Genomic DNA, 25569 nt, shown 5'->3' on the forward strand with positions numbered 1-25569 from the left:
AAAGCACAAATAACAATATGTTATAATATGTGTGCTTTGCAAAATGTAGGATTTGTTAAGAGTTATTTAATGCATTGCTTTTCTGTATTTATCTAGTATGTTAGAGTACCTATATTTTGCAAAATATATGATTTATTAAGAGTTGTTTAATGAATTGTTTCTTTATATTTATCTTTAATGAATTTTTTCTTTGTATTTATCTAATATTTTTTAGAGTATGTATGATTTGCAAAATGCAAGATTTATTAAGAGTTGTTTAATAAATTATTTTTTTATTTATCTAGTATTTTTTAATGAATTACTCCAATGTCTTAGGTCTTATATATATATATATATATATATATATATAATGTTAGGTACTATGTATAAAGTAAAGGAAAACATGGCAGAAAAGAAGCCAAGCTTTCATCCTCACCCCCAAGCAAGGAACCAATTATGTTGCCTCATGAATGAGAAAATGTGCAACAGAAGACAAAAGGGCAAAAAGATTATGAATTTGACGAAGAAACTATGTTGGCAAGTAACGTAAGTGTTAAGTTAGCTTGTTTGTATAATTGTTCTTTTTTTTACGTTTATTTGCAAAATCGTTTGAATCTAACATAAATATACTATATATTTTGACTATATGACATCTAATAAGATTCATAAAAAAACTTCAAACGACCCATAAACGAGGACATGAAAAGAAAAATGAAATTGCAAAGGACCCTTTACCTTACCTCGTAGATCTTTGTGAGCATGAATTGTAAAGTTTTGTTATTTTTCTACTGACTAATAAAAACAAACTAATAAACCTTTTTTGTTCGCAGCAAATGCTCACAACTAAAGGACAACAAGATAAGGCAACTGGGTATTTGGAGAGTAGCAAGTTGTTGTATCAATTCTTTGAAGTTGACAAGGTAACAGTTAGATAACTTTGAATATTTACAAAACTTAAATTTTCACGTGCACAATAACCTTAAACTCGATTTATGTTGCAACTCAATTCTTGTCAATTGAGGCAACTACCACTGGGTTCTTTGGAAAATGAGATGAAAGAAGTATTCAAGCTGTATAATTCCACAGAATTCACATATTTTGCAAATGAGAACATCATACAATTAGTACCATAACATTATTTATTCAATAATGCACTCATTTTTTTGCATTTTTCTGTTGACCACCCATTTTGCATGTAAATTTTTTTTCATCATGGTTTGACTACAACTGTTACAATGATTGGTCAGCTGAAACCATGAAAAATATTCTTCAACAAAAAAATGAGTAATTTCTTTATATATGTTTGTTAACTCAATTTGTATATGTACATATTCTTGATGACTTGGTATATGATTGTTACAAGCTTGATTATGATATAATATAAGAAAAAATAAAGATATTTGCATACAATATAGGCGACATTGAAAGTCCTCCAAAGTGTTGGAGCGATTCACTTTAATAAGATGTTTGCATAAATTTTTATGCCTTCTTTTATATATATATATATATATATATATATATATATATATATATATATATATATACACACACACACACACTTAGCCAAGTATTTGTAAAATTACGAGGTTTGAATTTAACTAGATGTTCACACTTATTTTTATGCAAACTTCAAAAATATATATACATTTAGTCTAATATTTGCAAAGTTTCGAGGTTTGAGTTTACCAAAATGTTTACACACATTTTATACACACTTCGTCAAGCATTTGAGAAGTTTTGAGGTCCCAGTTTAATGTTCGCAAATATTAATAAGTAAACTTTGTGATGTCCAAAAAAAACATGCAAGGCTCATTTTAAGAGTTTGCAATGAGCGAAGCAATGTTTTGTGCAAACTTCATGAATTTCATATGCGCAAAGGGTAAAAATGATACTCCAAAGCTAGCTATTTGCAATTTCAGACGAGGAAAATATCAAAAATTTTAAGCCATTCGTATCTAGTTTTCACATAGAAAGAGTATTAGGCTTAGTTTGTTTCACCCAATTTACACACGAAAATAAGGGTTTATATATGAAATCCTAAATTGTCATACATAGGTGAAACAAACATGCCAACTCCATTTTCCTCTAGGACCCACAATCATGCTCTAAGATCAGGTGTCATCATATGACACTTTGAAGTTTGCCATTTCACGTGATGCCCTCCATCTACTTTTGGGCCCCCACAACTGCCAGCCAAAGATGGAGGGCATCAGGTGGCGCAACACACTTAAAAGTGTACCATATGATGTCACCTGATCCTCACCCCCAGTCATCATGGTCCCCTTTAAATGGATTTACATATGCATGTTTTCACACATGGGATTGTCCGCCCGTAATAGGATGCCTATCCCAAGGAGTCTTTTCTTATTGATGGGAATGTGAAATCCGTGCCTATTCCCATTTAAACTTTCCTTTACATGGGAATGAAACAAACCAGGCCCCTTGAAATCAGACAAAAGATTGAAGTAGATGCAAAAAATTTCATGCACAAACCAACTCGTCCGTTTTCCCTTCATAAAATGAACTCAGCCACTTAAAACCCAACCAATTTGGTACAATAACCTAAACTTTTACTCTTATTAAATAAACGGTAAAAACAATCATATAAAAATATAAACCAGTTTAGGCCAGTTCTATATTTGAATGGGTACAAAAAGTCATAAAAGGATAAACTCATGCCAAATTAAATATATATTTCAACTTTCGTATGCCAGAAACTCCTATCTTGTAAGATGAAAATACAATACACCAATTACTTAATAAATCAATTTTCAAACCATTAAAAGAGTTCCTTCAAGAGAAACAATATTTTTTTATTATTTTTTCACCATTGTTCAAACAACCTTTTTATGGCTTCTCTGTTTCAATTGGAATCGTGCAAGCACTGCACGTATTAGTCATACTCCCTTTTTTTCTATTAAGCTTCAAAAGGATATCCCCACAGGGCTTTGGATCAAGAGCCAAAGATGGAGATAGTAATTGGTAACTTACCAGAAAGTTGGATAAAACTCCAATGACAATTCCTGTTTGGAAAATGGTGGATAGAGGCACTCAGAGAGTTGAGATAGTTCAAGAATCAAACCCACTCCGTTTTAAAACGAGATATCTGACAATTCCAATAATTTTAAATTACTCTTCCAACTCCCCAGGTAGGAAGAGATAGTTGCCAATTCCAAGAACAGGAAATTTTCAGTTTCCCGACTCCCCAACTCCCTACAAAGCCCTACACTCCCTAACATGGTCGATATTTTCTCCATGGGAGAGAAGATGAGATGCCCCAAACCCTGGAAACAGAGCTATGACCATTATACGCTATTTAAACACTTATTCAACAAAGTCTATAAGATGCACTGCAATTACAGCTCTGAGTGAGTGAGCGTGCATGCATGTGTGTGTGTGTGTGTGAACCATCGAAGTAAGAAGCCTTCAATGAAGCATGAATGTGTGCTCCAATCTCCCAGTTAAACTGTCAAATTGATGAACATATACCCCCTACCTGTTAACTCCCCCAAGGCAGCCTATTTTACAGGCTCAACAGGGCAGACATCTCCTTCATTGTGAGATGCTGCAACAATCAACCGGATCATCTACCTATCTTGTGAGATGAATGATGCTCAACTTCAGGAGTTGCCACAAGCCCTAGCCTTGCACAAAAAAGCCTCCCTACATGTCACCAAAAAAAAAATCTTCATCAGTCCATTTTGTAGCCATGAAAACTTATTTTCTATAGCATCATGCCATAATTGATATATATATATATATATGAGAGAGAGAGCACCTTTCCTGCCAGTTTCAGAATGTTTTTTCTAATTGAAGACTACTCACTTCCACCTATATTACTAACAAAATAGAGCATAAGATGGCAGATCCCTTTAAAAATGTTAAAAATGATTTCCTACCAAACAAAGGGCTGCTTACATCAAACAGCATGTTGACCCACTACCAATCTGAAGGAGATAGGGAGGGAAAGAAAGCAAAAAAGATGATATTAACTTGGCTCCGGATTTATCAGCACAAGTAGAATCAAGTTACAAGAATTGTTGCCTATATTCCAAATTACTCAACATCTTCCAGTTATGCCCCTCTTGGGAGGAATAACAGAGTTTCCCTTTTGTTACAAAGATTGAACAAATTTTACAAACCTTCTGAACAGAAACAATATGGAGCTGTACAAAGAAGAGATCAATGCAGTTGCCTCCCGTGGCTGAAATACTGCCAAATGATGCAGAGCTAACTTCAAATGTTGTTCCGGCCAATCAAAGGAAAAGGGGATCCCAATAATCACAGCCAACATCTGATCTCCCAACCAGGCTCAGATCCAGCAGTTCTCTGCAAGCAATAGAATTTCAAGATGGCAAAACCCTGTGTCTCACACTGTCGCCCAAATTTTGGTTATTCCTTTGTGTTGCATTGGATCCTCCTGCACAACTGATTGTAGTACATAATTACCGTTGCTGGCATCCGGACTGATCACCTAAAAAACTTGGTAGTCCAGTCTGCCACCCACTTTGTAGAAGGATCCAATGCCACATTATCATCAATGGCACCAACAGCCGTTCTATATGACAAGCGGCTGGAGAGAATTGCCTGACAAATGTATTTGGCAACCCACAATGTCAATGCTAATTCAAGAACAGAGCAGCCGTTCCAGAGAAAAAAACATGCATTTGCTCACTGAAGAATCATGATTTAGAATGTGGATCAAGTGCCATATGCTTCTCAATCAATTTATCCACAAAAGCGCGAATCTGCAGATCCAAAATGCTTAGAATGAAATCGATGAAAATTTCAAAGGTATTTATCAAAAATAACTTACCAACATCAAGTGAAAAAAAATATATGAATGAATAAATACAAGCTCCTCCTATCTGCTAATTAACATTCAGATTACATAATAAAACTAACCTTGTTCTTTCGCCTGAACTCAAGAAATTCAGAAACAGTCAACAATTTCTCTGATTCAGTCGTTTGCTCCATAACCTGAAGAGAGCACCATACCAACTTTCACAACGACAGAATGATACACATTACAGTCTCATGCAACACAGAGCATGTCCCCATTGACAGACTTGGACAATGGTCAATAGGATCAAGAATACATACAAGCATACATCGAGAGGATGAGTACATAGTTCTAGAACAAAAAAAATGCCAGCTTAGAAGTAATTGTTGGGAAGTTATATATTTCCTCTATTCTTGTAGCCATAAATGTCAAGTATAGAAACAGAAGACAAATCCTGAAATAAGGTGAAAAAAACATTAAAAACTGTAAACAAAGTGGCACAATTCTTTTATTCCAAAATCAAGAACTCGTGGTGTATATCCACATGCTAAGGTGCACCAGAACTTCTCCAAACATCCTTTCATTTATTCCTGCCCGTACATGCAGCATCAATCCTTTGGTTGCTTAACTTCCAGAATGAAGCTTGAAGTTATTGTATTGTTTTTCTCTTATTTGCCGCTATACAATGCAGATTACTATCAAATTCTCACAAAAAGGACAAGGAACCAAATGAAAGAGAAATTCATCAATACCTTAACTCACTAATTAAGGCTCTTCATAAATAAGGGTTTTGCAAAAGCCACTTTTATCAATTAACAGCATGTGCATTTATGCAAGATTAAGACTGTCCAGATGGTAAACAAAACACAGAAATGCAACCCAGAGATAGATAAGAAACTCACCTTTGTCACACTCTTTTTCAAAATTGACTTGTATCCCTCTTTGTCAATCTTTCTTGCTTTATATAATGGCATAAGCAAAGATGCAATATAATCCACAATGCCTTCCTTGATTTTCTCTGCACCTCTTTGCTGGTTTTCTAACCCTTTGTCATCTGCTTGAGAGGCAGAGCTGTCTTCCACCTCACTCTTGGGCTTTCCAACAGGTACATTTGCTACCTTGTTCGAATATCCTTCATCTGTCCCAGGCTCATTTGGACAGCATAAATCAATATCAGAGCCTAGCGACTGTGACTGCCACCTATCAATAGCATGATGATCCATTCCTCCAATACTAGGGTTTGAATGAACCCAAGCCCTTGCCAATCTGCTGTCCACTGTTCCACTTTCCCCAGAATGCTCATGGAAATTCAATCGGATATCACTTGAAAAACCTAGCTGGGAATTTTCACCAGATATTCTTGACCCCTCAAGATTACCACAAGTTGCAGAAAAGTCAACAGACCAATTCCTAACCCTGCAATTTCTGGAATCAATTTCTGCTGTAAAATCTTGTTTTCCTAGATCACTTCCAGGCCACCACTTCCTATTAGACTCTGATTCATCTCTTTGTGCATATTGCTCACGTCTGGCAAATTTATGGAATGAAGGTATCTTTGGAAGCTCGCGTGGTATACTGCATTGTGCTTCTGCTGAAGCATATGCCTGCAGGAATTAAATGTAACAGTTTCAACATAAAGTTTCCAATATTCAAACTGTTTGATACATAACAGGCTAAATCTATAACAAACAAACCTCTGCAGCTGCAATGGCAGCAGCCCGAGCTGCTTCTGCTGCAGCAAAAGCTGCAGCCTCTTCTTCAGACATTACAACATCATATGCTTGGACATTCTGGCTGTCCATATGCATGGAAGAAGCTTCAGATTTTCCAGCCTTTAGCTCTAGTTTAACAAGCTTGCCTTCCACTTTCTTATTACTTCCATGTGCAGGTGAGTAACTCCCAGTGGATGATGGAACTCCCAGATTTCCCTGCATGTCAGAGGTATCATTTTTGGCCCTCACTGTTGTCTTCCTTGGTACAAAATCCTTGTTCTTAGGTTGATCAGAAACACTCGTTTGCTTCAAAAACCTCACCACCCCATTAGCAGCTTTTTCCCTTCGGAACACCTCAATCCACATATTAACCAGCTGACCAGCCACAGCATGGATATCACGGCTACTGTGTAGGACAACCTTCTCCTTCACAGTTTTCCCAATACCTGGAGAGAGAGAGAGAGAGTTATTCTCCAGCTATGTAGGCTTATGCAAGCATACACAAACTGAATGTTGGAGTTAGCAGACCAGCAGCATGCACATTAAAATAGAAAAAGTGTAACTGAAACAAGTGCCAAACATAATATAAGCTTATGATGAAGGTTTATGCAAGATAGCTCCTTATAACAGCAAAACTGATCCTAACCAAAGTGTCATTGCTGACTAGACAGTTTATTTTATGCATTGCTTTGTTGACTCGAGCATACTTTTGACATCTATTCAATCTAATATATTAGGCATTCCCAGCCCTAGCCCTAATCTTGTAACCACAACACACAATACCTTTATCACAAATAAGGCTTATTTCAATTATGTATTTATTTAGCGAAAACTTTACTCAAGTCCTATGTAGTTAAAAGCGTTAATCGGCACCTAAGCGGCAGACGTCTAAACGGCCTCACCAGGGCCTAAGAGGGACTAGTCGGCCCAGTCGGAACCCAAAAAAAACAGATCAAGAAAATGCAAATTTACAATAATATATTGGTATAAGACTTAATAGAATCTATACATAAACATACATTTTTTATCCATCTATCTATCTATATATATATATATATATATATATATATATATATATATATATATATATATATATATATATATATATATATATATATATATATATATATATATATATATATATATATATATATATACACTCTGAAATAAAACAGAGAATATACTGAAGAAAAAGAGTAGATATACATCTAAAAAAATACAGTTTGTATATAAATATATATATGGAAAAACATAATATACATATAGGTAAAAAAATGACAAGTTTGGGCCTCGCGTAGACTAGTCGGTGCCTAGGCGGCCTAGGCAGGGACTACTCTGACTAATCAGGACATTTAAAGTCCAAGGCACTTAGGTGCCACGGACTAAGTGCTGATCCGCTGTTAGTGTCATGAAATGGTGTGGATCCCAATGCACTTCGGAATGCGTCCCACGGGCCAAGAATACAATGTAATTAAATACACATTTACAATAAAAATACCCATAGAACACGACTTAAAAATAAACAATTTCATTAAGTATGAAATTCAAATAATACAAAAGAAATAAAAAATTACAAAAGAGACTCACTGCAATACTAAAAACCTAGAAAACTACCAATCACTCTCTCACCTTACAATACACTCACACACCCCTATTTATAAGGAAAGAGAGAAGAGGAGAAGAAGGGGAGAATCCTTCTAGCCATTGGAGAGAATCCAACGGCTAGAAATATAACCGTTGGACCCTCTCCAACAGTTCTATAAAGTCAACATTGGTTGATTAGTCAACCCAAGTTGACTATTATATATATATATATATATATATATATATATATATATATATATATATATATATATATATATAAAAGATTACATCCATCTTAACACCCCCCTTTAAACTTACAGTAAGTTTGAAATTACAAAGAAGAAACTCATTACATAAAATGTCTTCATAGACTTCATAAATTTCATCCATTTGGTCTTTTTTAAAGGGTGTTCAATCATATGCTCCATTACACAGAGGATCTTCAATATCACCAATGCTTGAAAAGAAACCTGCAAGAAGATCTAACAAGAAATAACTATATTTATATAAATTATGAAAAGAGGATGGCCAAGCACACAAACACACATTATATAAAAAATATTTAATAATTCAATTTAACATTTTCAAAATAATTTAAAGAATTGATTTTGAACAAACATTAACTTCAAACATGATAGTCATTGACAAACTTGACTTAATAGATGACTTAATAGATAATGAAAAGTTCTTAATTTATATGAGAACATAATTGCATATTATCAAAAGAAAAATGCATGCACAAAATATCTCAAAGATAAGCTCATAATTCATTAATTACTTTAAACATTCATGAAAACATGCATTATTCAATACACATATATTTATCATATTAATACATAATAGACCTAAAATATGAATTTTTTAAACAATCATTAATGCCATGAAGAAAAAACCCATAAAAGAGTTTAAATATCAAAATATTTTTTTACACATAACGAAAGATACAAGAAATGATTTCCATCATTTAATTAAGATAAGTCAAATACACAAAGATCAATAACATTTTTAGAAGCAATATCAATCATGCAACTGAAAAAAAATCACTTATGGATCTATGTCACACGGACTTGGCTTGGGAGGCGACGCACTCGCGTCGACACGGGTGCAGACACGGGTGCGGCTTCGGACACGGGCCGGACTCGGTCAACGAAGAGTCGGACTTAGTCAACGCACTGGGGCCGAGTCCGTCCATGTTTTGGACTCGGTCAACATTGACCCGAGTCTATTTTTGTCCAATTTTAGGACAAAAAATGTATAAAAACTAAAAAAAAATCTTTTATATATTTTTTAAAATATATATACTTCTGTCTTTAGCAGAGAAAGACTGTGCAGAGCACAGTCTTTACCCAAACTGTGTTGCACGGTCTTGTGCAGAGTAGTATTTACCAGACTGTGCAGAGCACAGTCTTTAGCGCTAAAGACTGTGCAATATCACAGTCTTTAGATATATTTTTTAATATATATATATATATACCCGTGTCCAAAATTTTTGAAATTGAGCCGCACCCTTGTCGCACCCGCACCCATGTGACATAGTTATGGACCAATTGTAAGTAATAACAATACACAAACTTTCAAGGGCACATGCTTAAAAAACAAGTGAAAATACAAAAAGGGATCCCAATGAGGATCCACACAAATACAATAGGATTGCACAAACACCAATTTACCAAAAAGAAATACAAAGTGAGAATAATCTCAAGAGCAACCAGATGCACACAATAGCCACTATGGGCATATGCATAAAAGATTTTACTAATGAAATGCATAAACTTAGGCAAATTATGCAAGACAATTAATCATGGAGTAACTCATGCAACTAAAGCATATATATAATGCAAAATGCATGAAAATATTTCAACAACTATTTCTCGTAAAAGAGCAAATATGTTTAGAAAAATTACGAAGAGATTTTAAAAATCTCATACATCATAATGAATGAATTTTGTAAATTAAAATACTAGTTTAACCATCACAAGCAATCACCTCATTAGACCTCCAATCCTAAAAAATCAAGTGTATCAGCGACCAGAACAAGAGCATAATCTCAATGTCACTTATACGCTAAAGATACAGACAAAAGTGTGCACAAATATCGCTTATCTACATATAATGACACTTCAAAATGAGTACATCAACTACTAGAAAACCAATATTATCTCAATGCCACTTATGGGCTAAAAAAACACAAAAAAGTGTGAATAAATATCTCTTGTCTACATATAATGACACTCAACATGAGTATATCAGCTACTAAAACAAGAGTATAATCATAATGTCACCAATGGGCTAAAAACACATATGAAGGTGTGAACAAACAAAGGTTTTAAAACTCATGACTCGGAACTCGACTCGTGACTTGGCGGGTCAACTGGGTGACTCGGACCGGATTTTGTTAACTTTTGATTTTAAAAGAAAAACAATATATAATTTGTCTCAAACCATGTTTTTCAGTAAACATATAGTCTAAAGAGTTGACAAAATAAAAAATTGCAAGTTTAGAGTAGAAAAAATACAAACTTCTTCATAACAAGGTCACATGGAAAGATCAAGTTACATGAAGAAGCTAATGAACCATAATACAACTACAGCAAAAGATAAATAGAAATAAAAAGGACATTAATGAATACCTTAAATTCAAAGGTGATTAGCTTATTGAGCCAAAGCATGTTGCTCATATTTGACTCAGGTTTAGCTAGATGAATATTGATTGTCCCCAGCTAGAACCTCTAGGTTGGAAGAAATGGTTAGAAGAGGCAGGACAAAGGAGGGACCGAGCAATTTTCATTTGCATATCTTTGGTATTCAATGAAGGCCCCATGTAACTGAGTCTAGAAGCATACTTAAACTCAAGTTTCTAAATAGAATGGTTTAGGAATTTCAGCTAAACTTCCCCAGAAGACACCCTAGCTTTTGTTAGCTTTCCTTTCTAGTGATCTCACCTCATTGAGAACAACAACACATCATCTTGCATAAAAAGCCAGATTGAATTAGTTGCAACAAGGTAAAATAACAATAAGAGAATGAATCACCAGAAGAAATTCCAATTATGACCAAGGGAAATGTTGTCACATGGATACATGTACAAGCATATTGTACAAGATCAGCACAACTGGTATGATATGGGTGTTTCTGTCAAAAAATAAGGATGTCAGGGTACAGATTGTTATGCACAGGTGTGGGTGCAGGTATATTTAAGATTGCAAAAAAAGAAAATCACAAGAATATGAAGATACAAAATTTCAAACTTTGTACAAGAATATATTTGTATATACAATGAAGGATATGATATGAGTGCATAGAGTGAGAGGTGTATTTAAGATTGCAAATAGAGAAATTCACAAGAATATGAAAATAAGCAAATACAGACTTTGTACAAAAATGTATTTTTATATACAATGAAGGATATGATGTGTTCATAAAACAACACTCAAAGGCATCCAACACCAGAACATGAAGTACAAGCACCGATACGTGTATGCTTCACTTTTGTTAGATCTTTGAATCATTTTTTTGCCAATATGTTTAATCAACACATAAAGATTGATAGATTATTGTATCTTTGAATTGGTTTGTCTTGCAATTTATTATTTATTATTAAACTGTTATTTTGAAATACCCAAAAAATCAAATTTCAAATATCCCAGAACTCGGCCGAGTCAGGCCGAGTTTACCCTGCCATGTTGACTCGCTGGAGGGCCGAGCCGAGCCGAGTCAGCCGAGTCAGCCGAGTCAGCCGAGTCACCGAGTTGACTCGACGAGTTTTAAAAGCTTGGAACAAACATCTCTAGTCTACATACAATGACACTTAGATACAAAGCATAACAAAGAGAAGACACTCGAGGTAAGAAGGCATGTAATAGAAACATACTAATGTTATCAATAAAAATATCAAATTTAACCTCTTTCAAAAAACTATGGTTTTAAAAATAGATAGTCGTCATAGATAAAAAGAGTTACAAACATCCATAATAACAACGGCCATACAATGAATGAGTGATACAATACACTCAGATCAAAAGATCAAACAACTATCAGTTAGAGCCAAACCATAAGTTGATAATCTAAAGTGACATAAAATGAGGTATACACAACTCACCCCAACAAAAACATCTCTGAATCAACGAAAGCATATATGAATCTAGAGGCCAATCAACTATCAATCAAATCAAAGACTGGTGTAAACACGTCACTCCTAAACTTTCATAATTGCAAATTGATTAGATGATTTGAAGTGCACACATAACTCACCTCAACGACTAACTCAAAATACCAACAATAATTCAGAGGCCAATCAACCATTAATCAGACCCAAGACAAGTGACAACATGTCACTCATAACCCTTGAGAATCTAGAGTGATAAGATGACATGAGGTGCACACATAACTCACCTCAACGGTTAACCCTGACCCAACAACAAAGTTAAGAGAGATGATGCATCACATATAAAATTTTGTGATGGACAAAATCAATGCCATAAGAAGACAATAAATACTCACGAAAATCAATTTCCAAATAGGTAAGTTCATATCAAATAATTGATTCGTAGAAACAAGTTTCAAATCAAATCCAATAAAGTCAGATGAAAACCTTATCATAAGAATTAATGCAATTAGATGCGCTGTCAATATGTCAATCGATGCAATCACATGCAATGCAACATAGGATGTCTTATGACATTTTTTATAAATTTAAATAAGTAAATAAGCATGCAAATTACGATGCTTGATAATCTTTAAAAAGATCAAAAATCCATTACTCAATAAAAAAGTACACTAAGGCACATCTCATACAAAAGATCCAATAAATCTCACTAAATAGACAAGAATAACATATATAATCTTTAGATCTAAATCTACTATGAGACAATTGAAGGCAACATATAGAGATTCCAAAAGAGCTAAGTGCACACTTACACAAATACAAAACCACTAGTGGGCGAAATACAAAGAGCCAACTAAGAGCTATGCATAAACATAAAAATGTTGACATTATTGATAAAATGTTCTCAAAGAGCCATAGAGATTTTAATAACATACATAACTAAGAGCCCACATGTGATCACATTAAACAAGAGATTTTTCTCACAAAGCAATAAATATACAATCTCCAAGATGCATGATATAAGATATCAATACGCAAGAAAGAAACCACTAAGATAAGCACAAAAAGAGGTTTGAGTATATAATAACACGTCATGCTTATGGTATTTAATAAAGACTATTTGAGGTATATATATATATATGTAAAGATGCCTTAATCTAACACAAGCCATTTGAAAATAGCCTTACTTAATAGAACAATATCACTCAAACATACATGAAATAACACATTTACATGATAATAAAAAGACCTTATGAGAACATAGAAAACACGTCTATATTAAAAAAGGATCACACAATACATTAAGAGACATTCAAACATGAAATTTAGTATTTTTCCAAATATAATTTTTCACTACACATATCACATGTTTAAAAACATTTAATTTTATCATAACCCTTTTACAAACACTTACCATACATATGAAAATAGAAAATCCAAAGATACATACCGGAATACAAATTTTTTAAATCCATACCATCCATTAATACGAATATTTTTTAAGACCTCAATGCCTCACTTTTATACCATGTCATGAAATGATACGGATCCCAATGCACTCCAGAATGTGTCACATGAGCCAAGAATACAATGTAGTTAAACACACATTCACAATGAAAATACCTATAAAATACAAGACTTAAAAATAAATAATTTCATTAAGTATGAAATTCAAATAAAACAAAAGAAATAAAAAATTACAAAAGAGCCTCACTACAACACTCAAAACCTAGAAAACTACCAATCACTATCTCATCTTACAATGCACACACATACCCTTATTTATAGGGAAGAAGGAGAGAAGAGGAGAACCCTTCTAACCATTGGAGAGGATCCAACGGCTATAAATATAACTGTTGAAACCTCTCCAATGGTTATATAAAGTCAACATTGGTTGACTTAGTCAACCCAAGTTGACTGTTATATATATATATATAAGATTACAACAATCTTAACAGCTAGGGCAACTAGTCACCGATTTTGACTACACAGCCCGAGTCAAACACATTTTGACTTATTGAGGTCTCTCTTGTTTCTCCATTTGGGGAAGAAAACATGAAGAACTTCGGCTTTGCAACATTAAAACTTGCAGCTAGACCTCCCCATGCTCCCATTACAAAGCTTTCAATTAGCATTGAGAAGCATTGAACCACTAAAATAGAGTTCAAGACTTGTCACTGAAAATTACGATATCCTCATCTAATTTTGGATGCACTCAGAACTTGGACCATGCAATAAGAAGTTGCCTACTGTACATCCTAAGAATCAATGCTGCAAAAGCAATATCACTAGCTAATGATAGATACAATCCTCATAACACAAGAACCAAACTAGAAAAATCCAACTTTCCCCATTTCAATCAATGCTCTTTCCAATTAGTCAATTTAAGCTTAAAAGAAAGGAAATAAAGAAACTCTGTATTTTCAATTTTTAGTGAGTTTTGAAAACAATCACGTGCAAATAAATAAATAGTTAATGGTGTTACTTTGTGGTTATGCCAAATGCGAATTCAACGTAAACAAAACTAATACAGCACATATCGGCAGCAATGCTATACTCAACAAAGATATAACAGTAATCAAATAGAACAAGACCAAGAAAAGAAGAGAAAATACCTGATAAACGTACAGCAAGTAAATCAGTAGAAACAAGTAGAAGCAAGCGCACACAATGACGCAGGAGTTGGGTTGCATCCTTCCCCATAGAATCCTGTTTTGCACAGCAAAAGATGCCACATCAGCATGTAGCTTAGTGTAAAGATATAATGAGACAAATATTGGCATACCAGAATCCAAGAATTGAGTGTGCTAAGCCCTTCTTTTGTTCCTGCAAATGACTTCAAAGCTTTGACAGGAAGTTGCAACAACTCCTTAGCCAAATAGAGGCGCCCAGAAGTAGTCTTTGCATTTAAAAACATATCTTTTAACAAGGCTTCCTTGGTCAGCAGTTTCTGATCCCCATCCAAGGGGGTCTTACTTAGAACACCAGAAAGTTCACTAGAAGCAAGCCGCTTCATCATGTCCCTTACTTCATTTCTTTCAGTATCCAACTGTCTCTGCGCAGCCTCCATTTCCTCCACTTCAGCAGCATAATCATGGGAATTCCTAAGAACATCAATAATCCTTACTGCTTCTCGGAGACCACTGATCATTGCACCACCAACAGTATCTGGATGCTCTTTACATGTAGCTTCCCCAGCAAAAAATAAACAATTTTCAACAGGTCTCGCTAAGATGTCGTAATCCTCACCAGATGCCCCAATAGCAACATATGAGTAAGTTCCTCGGCTGAATGGATCTTGACCCCAATTTGTGACCACATATGCGACTGGATCAGGTACTGAAGCCTCCCCAAAGAGCTTCCGGAGCACCAAGACAGCATGTTTCACATGATCATCTGAAGTTATATTCTGGCCATCTATAGCAGCTTTACCAACAACAAGTGATATAAGAACCGGAGCACCAACTGTTTTCCTGACATTCCAAAACATAAAGCATTGCCCCCTACTATCTGTCTTCTCTGCAGTTGCACCAAAATAATCCACAGAATCATCCCAAAATACAACTGGAAACTCCAATATTACTTTATTCAGCACTCCAAACCCAAGACGCTGGATGGAAGTTTGTTTCCATTCTGGAAGAGACGGAGAGAATTTAATTGTGTTTGCCTTTAAGCAACCAAGGGGAACAGTGATCAAAACTGCATCACCCATAAATTCACTACCATCCTCGGTGATGACTTTGACTTCATTTCTCCTAGCTCCACTTCCTTGGAAGTCCCTTATGTTATACTTGATCTCTGAGACAATATGATTAAGGTGGATATTTATCCCTTTTGCTAGAGACTCTACAACAGTGCTATAACCTCCTTTAATCATGCAGTGAGCCCCTCCAAACCCTCCATAAACATCATCCTGATTCCAGTAAGGAAGTGAAACCTTGTCAAGTGAAGCCGCACACCCATATTCTAAATGGGCGAAATGCCAGTTCATCACTCTTCTCTCAAGAGGATCCAATGCGTCATCATCCTGATTATTACTTTCCTGACCAATGGTTTCAGCAGTAATCGCCATTTTGCTATCATCTGCGGGAACATTCCTGGAGATTTTAGACCTTTCCAAGTCATCACATATTTTAAGATGGTGCAACCCATTTGTGTCCATTGCTGAATGCACAACGCGGCGTCTCTTAAGGGCATATTCCAATCCATCCTCAAGTGACATTCTCATTGCTGCTTCTCCATTTTGTGAAACAAGTACTTCCATATCATCCAAAAGGCTGTTATACTCAGCTTCAAGAGATTCATCCAGTACAGTTGGGACTTTCTCACCTGTTACAGTATCATATAGAGGGCACTCACTATTCAGAACTGTCAGTTCAAGGTCAAGTTGGGTGCAGAGCAGTGAAGAGGGGTCAGGGCGTTGTCCGGTAGCTACATCTGCCTCCACACCAGTTATAATGCTGGCTCCAAGATCCACAGGAACTGAAAACGCTGAGTGGTCAGTATGAACCCGCCCACCAATTCTATTCCGACCCTCAAGAACATTGACAAGAAAACCTTGACGTTGCAAATGACGAGCTGCAGTTAAACCAGCAGGTCCAGCTCCTATAACAATAACACGTTCACAACCCATATCACAGAGGGTGCCATAAGAAGATTTTGATTGCTCTGAAGCAAGTGCACTTGCTTCTCCACTTTTATCAACAATGCATAAAGAATCAAGACTCACAGCCTCTGTTAGCCCGACTGAGGCATGACAATCACTGAAACCATTTTCTTTTCCATTCGTTGCATGCTCACATAACCCACCAGTGGATTGAAGTTCCAAATCCAGACTCTTATTAGCCACTACAATTTGTTCATACATATGCAGTTCTGGAGCACATGATACACTTGAACCTAAAGCACAAATACCTATCTCTGCCTGACCAACTGCATCTTCTTCCATCTCCTTTGGAATGAATGAGTCCAACTCGGAATTGGCCACTGGGTGTTTGCTGCTATCTTCAGCTTCAGTATCAAGCACAGTTATGCAGTTCCCATCTTTCACTTGCACATCATTCTTTACCATGGTGTTCTTCTCACAATGTTTAGCCTGACCAAGAATAAAGGCAACTTCCTCTTCAGTATCAGCACCTTTACCACCAGAGTTTTCTGTCAAATCACTCCTTTTTGAAAGCTTCAGTTGAGGCATACAGTCTGGTCTTGCCATTTCTTTTTCAGAGGCAATGCCTCCATTTATGTAACTCTGCAATTTAACATTGTTAACCGGCCAAATTTAAACAAAAATTATACTTTAGGCCCTCAAAATTGAGACTTGAAAAGAAAGCGTAAACGCCCACAGCAATTTGACATAGACATGGCCCATATGAGAGGATTTTTTTTCTAACATATTGCCAGAAGAGCATGTAAATTGCAAGTGGAGCACACTCCACAGCGGCTTCTTTGTGTGCAATTAGCTAACATTCGACTCAAGTAACCTTCTATATAAGAAAAACATTAAGTACTTTCAATTAAAACTTACATTACTGTCTAAAAAAGCATAGATTTCTCGAATAAGGGGTGCTCGTGGTGGTTCATCTTCAAGATCACAGGTTACTCCACAGTCTGAAAGAGGCAAAATGCGGCAGACATCTTTACTCCAAAGATTTAAGATCATATTCCTGCAGCAAGATAGTAAACACCACATATGTCAGAAAAAATAAATTTATATCATTTAACTTTGGAGTCCAAGATTTTTTTGTTTCTGTTTTTCTAAAGATACAGGTGGAAATCAATAGAATAAAACTTAGTCTTTGCGAATGATATGCATGTAAAAGAGTTTAGCATCGATCGACAACATTTCAATCAAAATCTAAAATAAAAATTTAAAATATTTGCTAACATAATCAATTTTCGGAACAGATTGAATTGGGTATGGGCAGACTTTAAACAGATAAGAGTCATAAGACCTGAACTTTAACTCAACCTCCAATTATTTTCAAAGGCCAAGCCTTCAATTACTCCAATTCAGGCACATGTAATGGGGATCGACCCAAATTTATAGTTCAGCTCAGAAGCTGGTCCTAGCTCAGAATGAAATAGGTTCAATATGAAACAAGTACCAATCCAGATTTCAAAACCAACATGGAATCCACACATAAATAGATATTGAAATGAAGATGCCTAGCATTATCAGATTTACATTCACACAAACCCAACTTGGGAGATTCCCAAACACCTGACCTAATAAGAGATAAATGTTTCTAAATTGCTTCAAGTTTTGTTTGGACTGAATACTATTTGGATCTGGCTTAATAACTATATATGATATCCCACCAATAGATAATTAATAGTGGCAAGCTTACAAAACTTGACTAAACAAGTTCATGTTGGCTAAGTGTCCTAAATAAACAATTTTTTGATATCTTGGTACTGGTTTCAAACAATGAGCTAACCAAATCTAATAATGATTACCAAACTCTTTTAAACAGGTAAAAGCTGTCAAATCCATACCACCCAAACCAGACAATTTTGCATTATAACATGTTAGATCGATACAACATGGATTGAGGCTAGAACTGGTCCAACACATTGGGAGCTTTATTACATACAACTACAAGGATGTCAACTGAAGCCAATGCATTCAGCATGCATACCTCATGGTAATACTGTTACGGGAACTGTGCTTTCACACTTGCTTCTTAAGGAGCTGTTTCATTGACCACAGTGCATATGTACATTATTTGGTCTCGGATTAGGATTTAGTTTTAATTTTTAAAAGCACATTCAAAAGAGAAATCTGAATTTGAACCAACAGTAAATATAGATAGAATCCAGAATGATGCAGGTGGGGACTAAATTTGTCAAGGATGCACACCCATCTAGATCCATCATGCAACAACCATTTCATACATATATCTCTTTCCTTCATAACATAAAACGGTTTATCTTGGCCTACAACAAGATGAATCTAAGTTATAACTTATAACACCAATCTTCAGCAGTAAATACTGAGCATTGATGTCTACTGGATATTCTATGAAACACCTATGTGTTTTTGTCCAATCTATTATATCCAAAATGATTAGTTATCAAGCACTGATAAACTAAATACATATCAAAATTTGAATCCACTAAGATGTCTATTTACTGTGTAAAAATTATTCCTATGCATAGTGTACCTCAATCATTTTGCCTAGTAAGTATGGTTGTAAATATTGTTAAAAATTGAAGAAAATACAAAAAAACTTTGTCCATGAAGCGTATTAAAATCTTTTGCAAACATGAATGAGTTTGTATTTACAGGTATCTATCATGATAAGTATAGAACAAGACTTGGCCAGTCTGATAGGATCAGAAGGGCTTTACCCTCAATTTGCCAAACAGATGGTGCTGAGTGATGTCATAGACTTTTATATCGGTTCCCAACTAAAATTCTAATTTACATGATAGCTAAAGATTGCCCTCATTGGCATTCAATCACAAGATCCTTCAGTTAAGATGGTGCAGCTAATTAGAGTACAGCTATACTATTTTACCCCTGCTAATATATGTTCTATACAATTTATAGAATAATTGAAGCATACAGATGTGCTCCTTTCATCAAATTGTTGTGTTTGTGTCCTATAGTCCATCACTGCAGTTTTGTTTCACCTTCTTGTCAGCCGCTAATTATTCTGTGATGAACCTGCCCCATACTTTTTTAATAACAAGCAACTTATTTTCATGCCTCCGCTCACTCCTTTTACGTATTCCAATTTTCCCTAACTCAAGTTGTTCTCCAAGCCTCCATTATGATTGTTGCAACTCATATGATCCTCTAAAACTAGATCTTGGTAGGTGCTAACAGTTGATTGTGGATTCAGTCCTAGGCAACTGCCTCATTTAATTAACCATTAAATGGATTTCAGCTATTAAGGTATATCACACTTTAAGCAATTTTAGTTCCCCTCAACCATTCCTATCACCCTTGGTTACCTTTTTCTATTTCTTTTTTCTCAGCTGATGTTTCATTCTATTTTGTGAGAGTTAAACCTATTCTCAAGATTAAGGTTAGACTAGGTCAGCTTCAAGCTATCAGAACACTTTACCCTCATGCAATTATATTCAATACACATTATCTCTTCATCCAGATAAGGCTGCTACTAAATGCTGAATAGATAGAACACATTAACCAGCAAGAATTTTGCGTAGAAGAATAAGCATGTACATAGCAATGCATGATTAGCCATATGCAACTATCGCAAAGCTTATACAGATCAATATGAGGCCCCTTCCCAGTACCATACAGTGAGGTTTCTTCATAGCCTACCGTCAGGTACTTTGTTTATGATAAAGTTTGTCTGTCCAAAAATTTGCATGCATCAAGCAATTGCAGCTTCGTTTAATTGATACAAGGGTGTGGATGTGTTAAGGCCGGATGAAAGATTGGACACCAGTAATAATCAAGATTTTTTTTTTCTGTTCTACCATAGTTGTGTCTTTTCTGCTCTTGGTCATCATTCTTTTGTTACATGTAATGATAACTTAAGGTTATCATAGGTGAGAGTTATCAGCCATACATGAGGAAGTGATCATATTTAGATTAAGATAAACAACTCAGGGTTTCTTAATTTTTTATCCCTAAGACATCAAAGATGATTATTCTCCTTGTAGACATTTAACATAAGCAAACTCTGTTCATGTTTTTATCACCCACATTTAATGGATGACTAACAACCTATTATGCTTATTTATTTGCTGTTTATTAGTATTTATACAGATATTGTGTTCAAAAAGTCTACCAGTCCTTGAAGTATAGATAATAGCAACTACATTCTAAGGTGTTTTTCTTTTAATATTATCACATCTGACACATCGTAGTACAGCAGTGCCTGAGTAACCTGAGTGATTACCATGAGAATGAACCTGCATGATCACATCGATTTAGTCATTAAGCTCATTAAAAATTAATGTCTGACATTGCTCTGGGTAATCCACAATCATTTCTTTGGCTGGACATAGCCAAATGATCAACTCCAAATTAGACCAAAGAAGTTGAGCCTTCAAGCATGTTATTTTAATTCATACTCTATGCTTTCAAAATCAATTTAAAGTTGATAAACTAACACATTAAACTCTTAAACCAAGATTATGCAGGGAATATATGTCGTTCCCTGATCCATGCAACACAGAAAAAGCATCAGGAAAATTAGCAGCCAAGCTTTTACGTCAATGTAAGTGGTTTAAGGTCACAATCACAGTGTACATAACGACCTGCTGAGATCAATCAGATCATGCTTAATATTTGAAAAACATCCACCTGCTTAGCATCTCTATCATACACCTTATATGTTATAAACAAGAAAATTCTACTATGCTGAAGACAAGAAATGAATCTACTCTATGTCCATCTTCTGCTTAACAATCATATCAACAGCAGTTTAGATGTATGGAGCAATGTTGTCAGTATCGGTGCGTATCGGCCTGTATCGGACTATCGTATGGGCAGAAAATAGATACACTTCACCCCCGAATCAGTTATTTTTTAATAAATGTAAAAAATACTTAAAATTATTGTTTTTTATTATTTTAATGGCTTTAACACATGCCATGTTCTGATTGACACGCAATATTTTTTAATTATATTTTGGCCGATTCAGAACGATTCACTTGAGTATCGGTATCGGCCGATTCACCTGAATAGTTAGCCAAACTCTACAGGGCCAATACCGATACTGACAACATTGGTATGGAGCAAAAAAATGAATTTTGAGAAACCTAAATTTATAATTTATAGTCTCTTGATCAAACATTCACCCATGAGAAATATGAGTACAATCATTCTGAACATTGGAAAGACTTAACCTGTGAATTTATTGTGACTGAAAGATTCACAAAAGGCCAAGAAAAAAAAAGTAAAAGCATATCTTGACAAGTTGTAAGTGAAGCTAAATAAACAGTGTGCATTTTGAAAAGATAACTAACCTGCATTCAAGATATTCATGGAGACCACCTCTGCGCTTTATGACCTCCTTGAATTTTATTTTTTCAATTGGAATTAGAGCTTTTGCTTTCAATCCAGCTGCAACTGCTGCAGCACCCCCATTAGAAGCCTCTGTCAACAGAGTTGAGAGTGAATCAGACTTTGCCTTTGTCTTAGTAAGCAGGCTGTCATCTATGACAGGAAGATTTTCAGAAATTCCTTGTTCATGCATTGAAGAATCCCAATCACTATCTCCTTCATAGGCCATATCTCCATATCTGGGCTTTTTAACCTTATGTGTAGCCCTTTGTGATGCTGATATCTTATTAGCTGTTTTGGAAGGGCCCTTTCCTGCATCATCTGAACATACTTCTTCCAAACAAAGTGTTTCAGTCACACGTTGGGGTATTTGGTTATCCTTTATTGAACTGTATTCTTCAACTGCAACAGCTGATGAATTTTTTGAAACATCACCCAAAAGTCCATCTATCATATCATCAGATCTAATAGTTTCTTCAGATGGATCCTGAATTCCAGTCGAGGAAAGCTGTTGTTTTAGAAGTAAGGTTGAACACTTTGAAATACCATTTGAAGCTTGGCTAAATGAAGTATAAGGCAGTCTCTCCTTGTGCTCAACAGAAGCAACACAAGGACTACTAACTGGCTTAGAAGGCAGATCACCCTGAAACAAATCAGCAGCCTGATTAGAATCTTTGGACATTCCAGCCATATTATCTTTATCATCCACAACTAGCTCCATTTGTTCTATAGGATTTAAGCCATTTTCAATTTGTGCTATTTCAACTGTCTCTTTTACAAATTGTGGAAGCTTAGGAACAACAGTTGGTAACAGCTCCTTTGTGGTATCATCAAGAGGTGTACTGGATCTATCATCAGTGTCCTGGATAGGAGATAAATGTTCCATCAATTCATGGGAGGGTTGGCTCGATGTCAGACTTGTGGTTTCATCAACACAGTTTAATGCAGAGGCCAAAGGAGGGTTTGAACTGACCAAAAGTTGATTCACCAAAGCACCAGGCGACGATGTTTTAACCGCCTTTCTTTGTTTAGTAGCAGACCTCGATCGCCTAAAAACAGATGATAGCAAGTCTTCAGACATCTCATAGGAAGCTTGATGTGAATATTTATCAGACTTCATGGTTGCCTCTGTTAGTCTTGGGATGGATGAACGACGCAATTTTCTGGTTAAAGCAGTAGACACCTCTTTTAGAATCCTCTCAGGCGGTCCATGCAAGACATTATCTGACGCAATGCTTGCCTCGATTGAGTTTGATAAGGGAGCAGATTGAACTTTCTCATAGGTGAGAGCTTTCTTGCTCTTTAAGCTTCCATCAAGTTGTTGTTCACCATCTTCTTTGATTTCAGCCTTTTTCTCAACTATGGGAGCACTATCTGATTCCACTGATTGCACAGAGGGTGAACCATCTACACTCTTCCTGGAACTCTGCTTATAAGAGACTTCCCTTGTCTGTTTTCGCGTATTCCTGAACAATACTCCTGATAAGCAGTTTAATGAATTACCATTCAAAATAGAAGACTCCACATTTTTATTCTTGGGAGGAAGAAGATGGTGCTTGGTAGCTACAGAATCTGATGAACCATCGTGATTATTTTCAGGAGCTAGATCAGAGCTTTCACTGGGCACCACAGTTTGCTCCTTCTCCTTCCTTACAGAAGGACCGCGAGATCTCTGAGCTTTGACAAACTCGGACAACAAATCTTTTGGAGATCTATCCGGTGTATTGGTCGATCTAGGAGTCTCCACAGTTTGTCTATGCCTTGAAGAAGTTCGTGTTCGCTTAACAGGCATAGAAGCCGATTCTTCAAGGCTTCCCTCGGCGGATTGATCCAATCCATCCTCACATCTCAAGATTCCCACTTCAGAGATGCAAGGTGATGCTGATTGGGATTCCTGACCTAGGCTAGGACGTAAGACCCTCAAGCTTCCAACCAAGACCTGATCCAGCCCATCATCAACATCATCAACCCCACCACCCTCATGATCTTCCTCCACAAGTTTCGATGACGGACACAACCGAATCACGCTACTATGATCCCCATACGAAGAATCCTTAGCGGAAGAAGAACGCTCAACAAGATCCTTCCCACTGTCTTTGTATACCTTCGGATCCTTCAACTTCTTCTTAAAACTAGCCAACGTAAGTTCCCCATCATCGTCGCTATCATCCTTGTCTTCACGGACCGTACTCTTCACCTTCAACCCCTCGTCTCCAATCTCCGCTTTCGTTTCAAAGCTCGTCCCTACCTTCTTCGAGTCGCTGAGCTTCTTCTTCTTCTTCTTCTTTTTCTTCAGATTGAAAATGGATCCTATGGGCTCGTTATCGTCGTCTGAGTCGTCGTTCATTCCGACCACCTCCACCTTCCTCTTGTTACTGCCAAACCCTCTCATCCCACCCCCATCCATGCTCAAACCATCTACCCTCCTCGCTCGTCAATGGCGCCCTTTCAGCGTTCTGACCCCCCAAACCCAACACTCAATCCTCTCCCACCCTAACCACGCACCCGGAAATCACACAAAACCTCTCCAAATCGCCAATCCGCAGCAAAAAAAACGACCCCCACACTCGTTCTAGGGTTTCCTCACAAAAGGAATCAAGATAAAACCGAAGGATTTTCGATACCCACCTCAAAAATCCTAGAAACCAACGATCTCCAACACCAAAAACAGCGAAAAAAAGACCACCCAACTCGAGAAAATAATCGAAAAGCGCGAATTCAACAAGAATGCTCAAGAGGAACCAAGATTTTTTTCCGGATGAAATCGAAGGAGGGATTGGAAGAACACCACCTGGAGTTGGGGAATTCGGATCGAGACGGTCCTTACCGGGCTGAGAGCAATGAGTGCGTGCATGGCTCGATTGATTTGGAGTCCAGCCACACGATTCGAACTCTGCACCGTGCAGACACGCGCACGTTGTGGTTAGGGATTTGTGGGGGGGAAACCAGAAACGAAAAGAAGCCTATGGACTTTGGAGATAGTGGCAAAATTGTGGTTAGGGATTTGTGGGGGGAAACCAGAAACGAAAAGAAGCTTATGGGAGATTATTTTAGGGGGTGTTTGTTTCACCTCCCACTTCCTGTGAAAGAGGAGGCCTTCTTTCACAATAAAGAGGGCCTCTTTCTCACCAGGGGCCAAACAAACATACCTGTGAGATTTAGGTGGTGAGGCCCACGCATCAAATGAAAGAGCGACATTTTCTCTTTAAACTAGAGTCACACCTTTTTAGGCACGTTTGGAAGCAAGAAAGATTTTCACAGGAAAAAAAAATTGTAGATGTGATGACATTTTAAATGAAAATTTTTCACTTGTTTGTGTACCACGAGAAAAAATGAAATAAAAAATAAGAGAGAAGAATAAGAAGAAGAGAAACTGTGTAAAAGCATATGGCTCTCCATCCTCAGGTAGAATAAGAACATG

General features: G+C 36.3%; 1 protein-coding gene across 2 annotated transcripts; it reads right to left on the bottom strand.

Moving 5' to 3' along the window:
* Nucleotides 1-3038: 3038 nt before the first annotated feature.
* LOC149842570 (lysine-specific histone demethylase 1 homolog 3-like) lies at nucleotides 3039-25230 on the bottom strand. Of its 2 annotated transcripts, XR_016430794.1 has the most exons (9): nucleotides 22112-25230; nucleotides 17688-17826; nucleotides 14949-17411; nucleotides 14779-14872; nucleotides 6457-6920; nucleotides 5665-6366; nucleotides 4885-4959; nucleotides 4122-4727; nucleotides 3039-3642 (listed from the first exon to the last, which is right to left on the bottom strand). XR_016430794.1 is itself a non-coding variant. In XM_089999294.1 (8 exons), the coding sequence occupies exons 1-8, from the start codon at nucleotides 24553-24555 to the stop codon at nucleotides 4662-4664; spliced, it is 6447 nt and encodes a 2148-aa protein (XP_089855420.1). In that variant the 5' UTR covers nucleotides 24556-25230; the 3' UTR covers nucleotides 3963-4661. The 2 variants fall into 2 exon arrangements, 1 of the variants encoding a protein (XP_089855420.1); XM_089999294.1 differs by lacking the exon at nucleotides 3039-3642 and having other exon boundaries at nucleotides 3963-4727.
* Nucleotides 25231-25569: the final 339 nt, after the last annotated feature.

The sequence above is a fragment of the Nuphar pumila genome, chromosome 3 (genome assembly GCF_984573655.1).
Source record: "Nuphar pumila chromosome 3, dmNupPumi1.hap1.1, whole genome shotgun sequence".
Lineage (NCBI taxonomy): Eukaryota > Viridiplantae > Streptophyta > Magnoliopsida > Nymphaeales > Nymphaeaceae > Nuphar > Nuphar pumila.